General features: G+C 51.0%; 1 protein-coding gene across 1 annotated transcript; it reads left to right on the top strand.

Moving 5' to 3' along the window:
• The first annotated feature begins 4279 nt into the window (after positions 1-4279).
• On the top strand, positions 4280-5328 carry LOC134562297 (olfactory receptor 14J1-like). Its single transcript, XM_063419682.1, has one exon. The coding sequence runs from the start codon at positions 4354-4356 to the stop codon at positions 5326-5328; it is 975 nt and encodes a 324-aa protein (XP_063275752.1). The 5' UTR covers positions 4280-4353.
• Positions 5329-12867: the final 7539 nt, after the last annotated feature.

The following is a 12867-nucleotide window of genomic DNA, read 5'->3' as shown; positions in this document are numbered from 1 at the left end:
ACACAGGGGGAGCTTCAGGCAAAAGCTTTATTTCTTCATTGGAGAAACTCCTGCTGAGTCATGAAGTGGAGAAATGACACCCAAGAGCAAACATGGATCTTCAAACACTTCTCGGATGAACAGACATTTAAAATTCTGTCTAAGAGAGGAGACTGTTAGCAGCTGGATCAAATCTTAGCCCCAGATTTGTCAAAGGTTTGTGTGTAAAGACTGGACAGGTATAATTGAACTGTAATACCATTTGTCCCATTGGATTACTGATGGAACAACAGAGATAGTTCTATAAATACAGCTGTGATTGATTATGATCAGGATTAGACAGAAAGGTTTATTCACACTACAGAGGAAATTAAAGAAAGAGTTCTTTACTCCATAGTATAGGACCTATAACAATTATTAGAATATAGTGCTCTAGGAAGAAATGTTGAAGTATACAGGGCCTTGTTGGAGTTGTTGGAGCCCATTGCAGGCAGAGCCTCCTGCTGCAGCAGGAATTGCCTCTCCTGTGCAGGACCAGGGCAGATGCAGCTGCAGGAAAAGCCCCAGGCCAGCCCCAGTGAAGGGCTCAGGCACAAGTGCAGAGTGCCGTGCTGGGAGCTGTGCCAGGGAGAGCCTGAGGCACCAAAGGCTCCTTGGCAGCAGTAGCTGCTTCCAGGCCATGGCCAGAAGCCTCCCTTGGCACCCGGGCCTGGTGGCCACCACTGCAGAGCTGCTGGGTCAGGGCTCATTTCTGCCTGGGCTCTGCCCCAGCCCATAGAGTGTGACCTCAGCCCTGGCTCTGGCACAGCCGCTGTGCCTGAGCCCTGCCAAGCCTCAAGGTCACCTGTGCCATCCTGGCTCTGTCAGCCCCTGGGGCAGGGCAGGAAAGGCCAGAGAAGGGGCTGGGTTTGGCTGCTGCATGTGGGGTCCAGCAGAGACAAGGAGGAGTCAAGGCAGTGGATGGAGTGCACTGAGCAGCCCCTTCTCCCCATGCAGTCCTGGAATGGTTTGGGTGGGAAGAGCTCTGCAGTGCTCATCTCATCCAAAGCCCATCCATGAGCAGGGACATCTTTCACCAGATCAGGTTGTTCAGAGCCCTGTCCCAGCTTCACTTGAACGTTTCCAGGGATGGGGCATTGATCACCTCCCTGGGAACCTGTCCTGGTGGATCACCAACCTCACCATCAAAAATTTCCTCCTTATCTCTCCCTGTCTGAACCTCCTTTCCTTTAGTTTAAAGCCACCACCCTTTGTCCTATTGTGATAGGCCCTACTAAAACCTTTGTCCACCACTGCATTTCCAATGAGCTGCGTTTCCAGCACAGAACAGAAGAAATCCCCAAAATGTCTTGAAGCATTTTTGGGTTTCAGTGTGCTCCATCCCAAACACAGGCTCCTCATGGAGTCCTTGGAGGAGAGAAATGGAGATCAGGATTGCACAAAAACCTCTCAGAGACTTAGTGTGGGAAGGAAAATCCAAAGTACCTTAAACACCTTGAGTATCTCAAAGCATTCATGAGCCCCACTGAGTGTCAATGCAAAAGCTCTCAAGGGACTCATTAACGCAGATTATCTGAGGCTGTGATTGCACAAACCTCTCAAAGACTCAGTGGCAAAAAATGTTCTTTAATAAACCTAGAGTACCATGAAGTATTAATGAGCCCCACTGAATGTTTTTACTGAGCAAGAATCCCAAGGGACTCATTAAAGTAGATAACTGGGGCCATGATGGCACAAACCTCTCATAGAGACAGTTTTAAAAGGGAAACACCAAGTACCTTAAAATAACTGAGGTACCTTGAAGCATTAGTGAGCCCCACTGAGTGTTGTTACTGACAAACCCTCTCAATGGACTAATTAGAGCAGATAATTGGAGGACATGATTGCAGAAACTTCTCAGACCCTCCCAGCCAAAAGCAAAAACCAAAGTCCTTTGATGAACCTGCGGTCCCTGGGAGCATTAAGGAGCCACCCAGGGCCATTCCTGACCAAGGCTCCCTAGGGACTCCTTCCAGCAGATCCCTGAGGCCACTCGGATGGGAGAGGGATGCTGAGGGCAGGACAAGGGGCTGACAGTGCCCAGCCTTGCTGGGGCTGTGCCAGGAGGCCCCAGGGCCTCAGGACAAGGTGAAGAACAGCGACCATGAGATCTCCTGACAGCCCTTGGTGGCACAGAGGCTGCTGTGGCCCAGGGCACCAAGACTTGGCTTCTCTTTGTGCCCACCTCTCATCACTGCCTGCAGTTCTCTGCTCTGGCTGGGGCCTGGGAACACTTTCTCTGTCATGTCCCTCAGTGGGACTCATTAAAACTTGAAGAAACTTTGGAGTTGGATTCTGACTTGGAGTTCTTGAGAGGTTTCTTCAGCTCCCTCTCAGGGACTGATGTTCAGGGCCTCAGCAGAAGCCCCAGGAGAGTCATCAAAGTCCTTGTGCTGTGTCTGTGCTGCTGAGCTGGGCTGGGCTCCTGGCACAGAGGCAGCTCCTGGCTACCAAGAAGAGCTTAAAAACACATTTCTCTTGATAAGCAGCTTTTCTCCCAGCCCAGCAGGGCTGGGGCATTGCCTGCAGCCACCCTGGGCACAGCACAGAGCCGCAGAGAGCTTCAATCACTCAGGGCTAGGAAGGTGCTGAGAAGTGGCTGCGGGAGAATCACTGCCAGCCCTTGACACAGGAACCTCTGGCTGCAGGACAGTGCAGCTGCAGCTCCTGCAGGGATCTCCTCAAGCTGGAACATCCCAATGCCTAAAGACTCTGTGAGTACATTCCCTGATTATCTCTGGTGTGAAGCAGCCAGGGGTGCCCAGGGCTGTCCTGCAGAGCAGGGTCCTGCAGCCCAGGGCTCTGTGCTGGGGCAGGGACTCTGCTGCCTGCCAGGGACAGCTCTCAGCCAGCTCAGGGTGCTGCTCCCAGTGCTGGAGGACAAGATCTGGGTGGAAGGAGAGAGCTGGCAAGTGTGGAAATGTTCTCCTTGTGTAGGGAGGATGCTGGATTGTTCAGGACTGCTCCCAGCATGACATTTACCTGCAGAATATTTCCAAGTAGATTATACAGGGAGCACAGCGAGGCAGGGGCTGCGTAAAAAAGGGAAAATCCTGCTTTTTTAATCTACTGTTGTGTGTTGCCTGGATGGGAAATTGCACATAGGTATTCATATCTCAGTTCAGGTTGAGAAAAAGAAAACATTTTTCTCTCAGATCCTGATAAACCAGGCAGTGACAAAAATCAGAAGAGGGTCCCTTATAGGCAGCACCTGTGATGCTTTTCCAGCCTCCTCAGGGTTGCTCTGACGTTGCCATCAGAGCCTGCAGAGCCAGAGCTGCCCCTGGGCAGTGCCTGAGCTGGGAGGGGACTGCAGGGCAGAGCTGAGCCCCAGGGCTGGGCTGGGCTCTGGCAGCACTGGCAGGGCCCAGCCCTGGGCACAGGGAAGCAGCTGCAGGCAGGGACAGCTCCAGGCAGCAGAGCCCTGGGCAGGCAGTGGGGGGAAAGTGCCACCAAGCTGTGCTGGAATATTGAAAGTCCTTTCCAAACTGAACTATTCCATGATTACATTTTACAGATCCCCAAGCCAAGACACCACAAATGGGGTGTCCCAGCTCCCTGTGCCCTGGGGGGCTCTGGGCAGGGCAGGCTGGCAGGCTGGGAATGAGCTGACTCTCCTCCAGCAGTGCCGTGGGCAGGACCCTTGGTGTGTCCTGTGGATGCCATCCAAGCTGCGAGCTGCCTCCAGGGGACACTGGGGGACAGGAATGTCCTTGGCCAGGAGTGGGGCTGAGACTCTGAGGAAGGCTCATTGCTCTATTCTGGGTCCCTCTGCTCTCAGCAGTGTAAGGCTGATTTTCAGGGGAACACGGTGACTGCTCTTCATCTCAGAAAGGGCAGCTGGGGACAGATGGAGCCACAGAGCAGCTCCCCTCACCCTTCACTGGGTTACAGCCAATGCTCTTGCCTTGCACTGTTCCCTCTGATCTCCCTGGGCACAGCAGGAAACCCTCTGAAACTGCCTTTGGCCATCACCATTCCTTAGCCCAGGCACAGGAGATGCTGCCAAGCTGCTCTGCCTCAGGAGCACTTTGGGCTGATGTAGTCCAACCCCAGGACTGGCCCCTGGTCCTGTTCCCATGACCCCACTGCTGCAGAGCAGAGCTGACCCCTCAGTGTCCATGGGCAGAGCCCTGCTCATCACAGCAACAGGGCCAGATCCCAGCAGAGCTGCAGGCACGGGGCTAAAGGAAGGGCTCTGAGAAAAGGAGAATTGGGTGGCACAGAGCAGCAGGGGCAGGGCTGGGAGAAAGGGCTTGGACATTGCCCAGCAAAGTCTTCCCTGACTTGTCACTGTCTCCTCCTTCAACAGGACTCCATGGGCAGAGTGAAGCAATGTCCAACAGCAGCTCCATCAGCCACTTCCTCCTGCTGCCATTGGCAGACACACGGCAGCTGCAGCTCCTGCACTTCTGCCTCTTCCTGGGCATCTCCCTGGCTGCCCTCCTGGCCAACGGCCTCATCATCAGCACCGTAGCCTGCGGCCACCTCCTGCACAGCCCCATGTTCTTCTTCCTGCTCAACCTGGCCCTCAGTGACCTGGGTTCCATCTGCACCACTGTCCCCAAAGCCATGCACAATTCCCTCTGGGACACCAGGACCATCTCCTACACAGGATGTGCTGCACAGCTCTTTTTCTTTCTGTTCTTCATCTCAGCAGAGTATTTCCTGCTGACCATCCTGTGCTACGACCGCTACGTGTCCATCTGTAAACCCCTGCACTACGGGATCCTGCTGGGCAGCAGAGCTTGTGCCCACATGGCAGCAGCTGCCTGGGCCAGTGCCTTTCTGTATTCACTGCTGCACACAGCCAATACATTTTCCCTGCCCCTGTGCCATGGCAATGCTCTGGGCCAGTTCTTCTGTGAAATCCCACAGCTCCTCAGGCTCTCTTGCTCACATTCCTATTTAAGGGAAATTCGACTTATGTTCAGCGTCACATTATTATTGTGTTGTTTTGTGTTCATTGTTTTCTCCTATGTGCAGATCTTCAGGGCTGTGCTGAGGATCCCCTCTGAGCAGGGACGGCACAAAGCCTTTTCCACCTGCCTCCCTCACCTGGCCGTGGTCTCCCTGTTCCTCAGCACTGTCATGTTTGCCTACCTGAAGCTCCCTTCCATCTTGTCCCCATCCCTTGATCTGATCCTGTCAATTCTGTACTCAGTGGGGACTCCAGCCCTGAATCCCCTCATCTACAGCTTGAGGAACCAGGAGCTCAGGAAAGCTCTCAGGGGACTGATATCTGGATGCTTTTCAGCTACCATAAACTGCCTGCTTTCTTCTGTCGCTGGCTACCGGTGCACATCATAACTCACCTAATTTATGTATCTTCCACTTCTGATGCTGTTGTCTTCAAAGCAATGATAGTATTCATTCCCTCCAATTTAATAATATTCCATTTTTTTTACATTCAGAAACTTCATATAAATGAGCAAGTCACATTTTATTTAATCAAAATAAATGAACTTGCAACAAGATTTTTGCTATGTTTTAATCTCCTCATCTGGGCAGCAATGAACAGAAATGGGCACAGCTTTCTGGCTGCCCCAGCTTTGGGATGGGCCCTGGGCCTGCAGCAGGAGCAGCTCTGGAGGGCCCCAAGGCTGGGGTTGTTGTGCTGGCCTGGGCACAGGGATGGCAGGAGGGGCTGCAGAGCTCTCAGCACCTCAGGGACAGGGGAGCAGGGCACACAGGGAGCCTCCTTTTGCCTTGGGCCAGCCCCTTGCCCATGGCTGGGGCTGAGTCCTGTCTGAGCTGCAGCTGCTGCTGTGCCCTTGCGAGGGGCTGAGGCTGTGGGGCCCTGCCCAGAGCAGCCTGGCCTGAGCTGAGCTGTGGGACCAGAGCCGGCTGGGCTGTGCTGGGGAGAGGCCCTTGGTGCTGCCCAGAGCTCAGGGCAGCTGGCAGAGCTTGCAGGGAGCTGGGCTGGGCTGAGAGAGCCTGCCAGAGAAACCATCAGTGTCCATCTCAGCCCGTGTGAGTGTGCAGGGGCAGCACTCAGCCCAGGGCCTGTGGGGCAGGGCCAGCGCCTGTGGGAGGCATTGAAAACAGGCAAGTGGCCGAGAGAGGAGGCTGGTCTGTGCCCTTTGTGGCACAGACAGAGCAGGGAGGAGGCCCAGTGTGAAATACAAAGTTGTGTTTCATGTCAGGGAAATAAAAAGAATCTGTGTCATTGTAATTGTAGAACACGGCCATGGGACAGTTACAAAAATGAGTTCTTATAAACAACTGAGGAAAGCATGGAAGAAGGTTTTTTTGAACAAACTTTGCTTGTAATTACCTATTATAAATTTCAAGCTATTCTGTAAGAAGAGTCTTTGAATTATAACTTTGGAAGCTTGTTTTGTATTAAAGAATTTTAAACTGTAGTTTTAGAATGTAAAAAGGCTTTCTTGCAGACTGGTAAAAAAAAAAACATTCTGGATACAGAAGAAAATACTTAAGCTTGCTGATTTATGGTTCCTGAAAAAGGAAAACTGAACATCACTATCAAAGATGGAGAGACCTGGAAAATAGAAGCTGGACCCCACCACCTGGAATACATATCCTGGAAGTACCTCCTGGAATATTGAAATTTAAAACAGACCACAATAGGTATTGAATAATGATGTTAAATATTGGAAACAGAAACTGCTGAGAAAAGCTTATAAATATGTGTGAATATAACCAATAAAATACCAGCAAGTCCAGCAATCGGTGTGCAGTCAGAAGGGAAAATCTTTCCACTGTGCCCAGCGCACTGTCTTTGCTCACACTTTACATGTTAACTAATTAACCATGAAATTGAATTGCTGCTTCATATATTGGCCGTGTCAAGCGTCTCATTTCTAACACCAGGTCATTTGTCATGGCCAGCCTGTGTCCCCAGGCGTTGGCAGCCCTGGCTGCTGAGCCCAGGTTTGCGGGGCACTTTGGCTGTGGCCCAGCTCCATCATCCTGCGGGGCTCAGGGCCTGTTCCCGGCCATGGCCAGCCCTGCCCGGCCTCTCTGCTGGCCCAGAGCCCGGCAGAGCCCGGGGCAGGGCTGTGTGTGCAGGCCCACAGGTGCCCCGGGCTGTGCAGGAGCTGGCAGAGGCTGCCCAGCAGGGAGGCTGTGGGGCACAGAGCCCCAGGGCTGCTGTGGCACCCCGTCACAGGGGCCGTTCCCACCTGCAGGCTCCTGTCCTGCCCTGGGCCTGCACAGGGGCTGTGGCACCATGGCTGGGCCAGCGCGGCACAAAGGGGCCCCGCAGCCGCTGCCGGGGCTGACAGCAAGGCCAGGCACAGACAGGGAATTGCTGGGCATTGCCTGCGCTGGGCAGGGCTGGCTGTGCCAAAGGAACAGCTCCGCTGCCCTGGGGGGCTGCAGCAAAAGTCCAGAGCCCAAAGAGCCTCCATGGCTGTGCTGGAGACCAAGGCTGGAGGAGGGAAAGGCAGGGCTGCTGCGGGATGGGGAAGGGATTGAATTCCAGCACACACCTCAGTTCTCTGATGATCCCAGCACCATGCTGGTCCCTGTTCCAGACTGGAGCAGAGCAGATGTTTATGCGACAGGGCTGTCAGGGACCTGCAGCTTGCAAGGTGCTCTGCTCTTCCTCAGCTCCTTCCTGAGAGATGCCAATCCCAGCTGGGCACCTCAGGGCACAAGTGGCACCACCTGTTCTTGGGCACATAACTGATGTCTGCCTGGAAAGGGGCACAGGTTTCAGATCCTGTTAATTTCATAATATACAAGCAAATCTTGATTATCTGGGTCAGTTGAGTAGTTTTAAGAAGTGGTAAAATTTTCTCACCAGGAACAGGGATTTCCTGGATCTACTGCATTCTTCTGCTGATGGCAGGAGAAGAAATACGGATCTTCCTTTCTACCTTTGCCACCAACATTCAGTCTAATATTTCGCCACCCTCTTCCTTCAGGTGTTTCCAGCTCTCTTGTATAAACGGCCATGTCTAAGGACATCTCTTCATGTAGAGCAGCTGGATCTATGTCCTTCCTGTTGCTCCCAAATTTTCTCCTGCAGGTGTTCTCTGGTCATTCCAATGTGTATCCCTTGACTAGCTTCATGCTTTGAGCTTCAGGGAGTTTCCCAATCTTTCATAAGTTTAAGTAACACCTTAGACAGCATCTTACTTGTATTTTTATCTTTTATATCATCTCTTCTTATGTCTTTGTCTAAAATTCTTCCTGTATGGCAACCCTCTGTGGATGGTGGACTCTCAGATATTTCTGGAATGCCATAAGGAGCTGAGGGAAGTGTTTTGGTGTTTATTAAATTTTATCATGTTCACATTTTTTATGTGAGCCATGAAGAGAAACCTTTCTGTGCCTCCAAGTCTCACCAGTTCCTGGTCCCTCAATGGACACAAACCTGATGAGTTGTGCTTCCCACTTCAGTGGCTGCACTTGGACCTCCCTCCATAGCCAGAGCAGAGCTCCCTTGTCCCAGAAAGTCCCTGGCAGTGGAGGGATGAAGGAAACAGGACAGGCTGTGGGGATCAGGTGCAGGGCAGAGCCAGGGAGAAGAAGGACTTTTGCATTTGATGGAGCTGTGCCTTCTCTTGGGTTTGTTGGCTGACTAGAAATGAACATCCCTCTGTGTCTGGGGCAGCTTCTTCTGCCAGGAAAGCAGGTGGGAGTTGGAGCCAAGGAGCTGAAAGCTGCAGGTCCAGCCTGTGATGGAGGCAGCTCAGATTTGCACAAGGCTGCTCTGAGTGCCAGGGCTGGGATGGAGGAAATGGTGGAGTGGGGATAGGGACAGAGTCTGATTGACTGTCAGATATGTAGGGTCTTGATTTTCATATCTATTCAAACTGCATGAGGAGGTTCTTGGATTCAGTGTCAGTGGGAGATTGCACATATCATTGTATTAACAGGGAAAAAAACCTGAATAGCATTTAAAAAATATTTTCTCTCTGTCTTTGTAAATATAATATATTCACTTGGAATGCTGTTCTGAAATCTTCCTAATTACGCACATTAGATTTGGAAATCTAAATCGAATTATTCCCCGAGTGCTGGCTTGTTAGGGTGTTCTGGATGTTCATGAGCCCTGCGGCACTGAATTCCTGAACTGAAGAGCTGAAGGCTGAACAAGCCTCTGCAGAAGTCAAATCCAGCAGCAGCCTCCAAGTGTCTGAGGATGTCACAGCCCCCACTGAGGCCATCCCTGCCCAGAGACCCTGGGGGAATGGGCAGACAAGGAGAGCGTCCCTGGGGCTGGGCAAGCAGAACTCAGAGGCACCAGCGGCTCCAGGTGGGAAATGGAGTGTGCAGTGTGGCTGTGAAAGCCCTGCCTGGGCTGTGCCAAGCAGGACAGACAAGCCCTGACCCCCATCCCCTAAACAATTCTCTCAAGGAAACATTTTAAAGGAATCAGAATTCTTTGTGTACTCTTAGTTGGAGGCACTGTAGAAACAGCAGCCAGAGATTCTTAAGAGCTTAAAATAACTAAACAGCCTTTACTGGCAATTTTAGAAAATCAGAGAAACTTGGGCAAATGGTTTAATAGGACATTCAATCAAGAAAAAAACACTTATCAAAGAATGAACTTGGCCTATTGTTATAGGTTGACAGAGTTTGGTTTTTAGTTAAAGTGGAAACAGTCCTCTGTCAGGACCTTAAAAATGCTTTGAGACAGGCACCTATGCGAGTCCATTTCTGAATACTGACATATTGTTGGACTATTGAGGAAGCTGGATGCGACTTCGAGGAATACCCATATAAAATTGTAGGTGAGTCCAAGTTGGCCCTTTCCTCCCGGCCACTTGAACAGGTAACATCGAGCTCGCCATTCTCTTAGGATGGCCTAGCCCGGCCCGGCCCTGCTGCTCCCTTCCCCTCGGGGGCAGTCGGCTCAGGGCCTGGCCGTGCCTCTGGGCCCGGCCAGCCGGCGGGGCAGGCGGCCGGAGGCCTGGAGCCAGCCGGGCCGGGAGGGAGCGCAGGAGCTGGGCCCTGATAACACCTTTGGGCCCAGCTGGGCCAAGCCTGCCCCGATTGCCATCGAGGGGTGGGCAAGGACTGCTCCCTCCTATCCCCCCCCTGCGGTGACTCTCCGGCTGAGAGGGAAAGGGGGAGAGAAAAAAGCCCAGCCTTTTCAGAGTGGCTGATCGCATTGACCATCGCAGACATGGGCAGATTTAACCCTTTCTGGGCAAGACGAAGCTTTCAGAACTCACCCTTTCCCTGAGAGAGAGGAAGGACAGAGTGATTTAACAGGTAGAGAGACAGCATGATATGAAGTCAACAAAAGAACTGATAAAGATTATTGGAAGGAGGGATTGAGGAAGTGGACATTTCTGACTGGACTTCTCTGGATGTAAGCCATGGAAACTGCACTAACATATCCCTTCAAATCATGGGAAGATATGCATTTAGGGAGATGTGTAAATTTGTGTGTACATTTTGAACAAAGGTGTGTGCTAGACTAAGGGAGATTGATTTTATGAGATGCTTGAACAGAGATAGAGATAAGTTCATTGTGTTGGTGAAGAAGTGAGAAGATGTCTCTCTTCCCTGAGAAGAAGAATCCTTTGTTCCTTTGAGTTGTGCATCTTTAAAAGGGGACACCTTAATATGCAAAAGTCTAGACCCATGACCCATAAGCAGCCTGGGAAGCTGCGGATGGGAGGGATCACAGAAGCAAGGTTTTTTACTGGGTGGCTCGTTTCCGTGGTAGTTAAAACCACAAGAAAATTGTGAGGAAATTTCCATGGGGACATCAAGAGAAACTCCTCTTCCAAAGGGATAGAAGATTATGTTTAAATGGCAAAACTGACTGAAAATCATAGTTTTGTCTCTCTATGCGAGTTGTGAGAAAGTGAACAGTTTGGGGGGAGGACAGAAGAGTTTTGAAAAGTTCAGCTTTCCTTTTTTATATTTCTTTTTTTCCTCCTTTTCCAATTTCTTTTTTTTTTAGTGTGTGTTAATAAATCTATCTTTGTAACCTTTAAGTTGGGCCTGTTTTGTCTTTTTCCTCCCAAAGTCTATCTCACAAAAAGAAAAGAAAGTAAACAGAAAAACCATCACAAATTTAGTGCACCGTCCAGGAAAAGTTAAAATTAGCAAACGTGAAACTACTACACTCCCTTACAAATACCTGATTCACACCTGAGTCCTGGGTTAAGGACTGGGTCAAATTCCTTGCCTCACCACTGTCTAGTTGCACACCTTTACCCATAAGGTCTCAGACCTAAAGTAACCAGGCTGTATAAGCCTCAGGTCCCTGTTGTGCAACATCTTTTTGCAGATTATGGAGACTTTCATCTGTCAGGGCCTTGGTGATGACCTCAACCTGTGGCTCCCCTGTGGGTTGTGAGGGCCCTCCTTTCTTATTACTTGGGTGCTCTAATTTCATCTTATATTTCTTTGTTTCCACAAGGGCGACTGCTGCTGGCTGTGACTGCCCCTGTGGTTCAGCTGGAACCTGGACGGTTGTAACATCTGTGGGTTCCACTGCTGCACCATCAGACTCTCCCTCTTCAGGGCAGGGGGAGGGTTTGCCACCAGCTGGGGCTAATGAGGCCAATGAGGCCACCACTGGGGAAAGGTGCTCCTTCAGCATCTGGCCCATCTCCTTCACCAGAACTCCCACCACATCTGGGTGGTTCATTTCTGAGGTGGGCTTCATGGCAGGGTCAGGTGGTGGGGCAGCATCCTTGGTCTGTGGGGCAGTGTCAGGCTCCATGGCAGCACCCTCAGTCTCTAGGGCAGTGTCCTTATTCTCTGGGGTAGGTATCAGTGTGGTTATTCAGGTCAATCTCCCCTTATCTCGGAATATTAAATAGAATAGGCCTGTGAGCAACACTAGCCATTGTATGATATCATTAGCATTCAGAGAAGATGTAAACCCTTCAAAAACTGGTGGAAATGACCCAAACAGCTGAGTGGAGGGTTGGGAAAAAATTTTCCCTGGTGTCATTTCCTCACAGTAGGTACCATTGTTAAAGTAACCCCACAAACAAACACTTAGAGTGTGATAGCCATGTATCCATGTGCCTGCCTTCCAGAGGAAGTTAAAAATCCATGAATTCCTCACCTTCTTAACCCATAGTGCAAACTGGATAACAGCCACAGTAGCCTTAGTTATAGGGCCCATGTTTAAATAAGGGCCTGCAAATGGGAGAAACACAGCCACAACCACATGCCACCCAAACCAAGGTAAGCTAGACCACATGATGCTATTTAGGGAGGTTTCTATACCCAGTGCACAAGGTCACTTAAGAACTGTTATTCATTTTCCTCTCAATGTCCTCAAGCCCCACAGTGGGCACCAAAAATCTGTCTTGGTTTGAAAGACAGGTATCTGCTAGGAAGGGGGCAGGACCTCCCTAGAGATGGAGAATTCAAATCCCCTTCCTCCAAATTATCCTAATTTAAAAAATTAAAGGAGCTTTCAGAGGTATGGGGATAGGAATAACAGTTCTTTACTAGTATATATGACAAAACAACAAACAAACAACAACTACAGCATTAATAATAAACAGAACCAGGAACCTTGAGGGCTTTCTTTCACAAAGACGCCCGGGGCAGTTTGATCTCGGTGCCCCTGAAGGACTCTGAGAGGCCGAGCTGGAAGGAGGAAAGTCCCGGGCCGGTGGATGAGATGAGGAGCTCTGTGCTGGTAGCTGGAGCGGCTGGGATGTCCCGGCAGGGCTGGGCAGTGCAGGGCTACAGAGTAGCAGGAGAGCCTCAAAGCTCTGAAGAAACAGCGGCAGTGGGGGGAGGGCTGGAGAAAGCGAGCTCAGGATTCCCAGGTACAGGAGCAGATGACGGTAGATTTCCCAGGACGAGGCAGAGGCAGAGTGATGGCCGTGAACTCTTCCTGCAGTGAGGGGCAGCTTGACTGTCTTCCTCGATGCTGAGAGCAAGCAAGAG

This window comes from Prinia subflava, chromosome 27 (genome assembly GCF_021018805.1).
Source record: "Prinia subflava isolate CZ2003 ecotype Zambia chromosome 27, Cam_Psub_1.2, whole genome shotgun sequence".
NCBI classification, from domain to species: domain Eukaryota; kingdom Metazoa; phylum Chordata; class Aves; order Passeriformes; family Cisticolidae; genus Prinia; species Prinia subflava.
The sequence above is the reverse complement of the archived record's forward strand: the minus strand, read 5'-3'. Positions and strand labels throughout refer to the sequence as shown.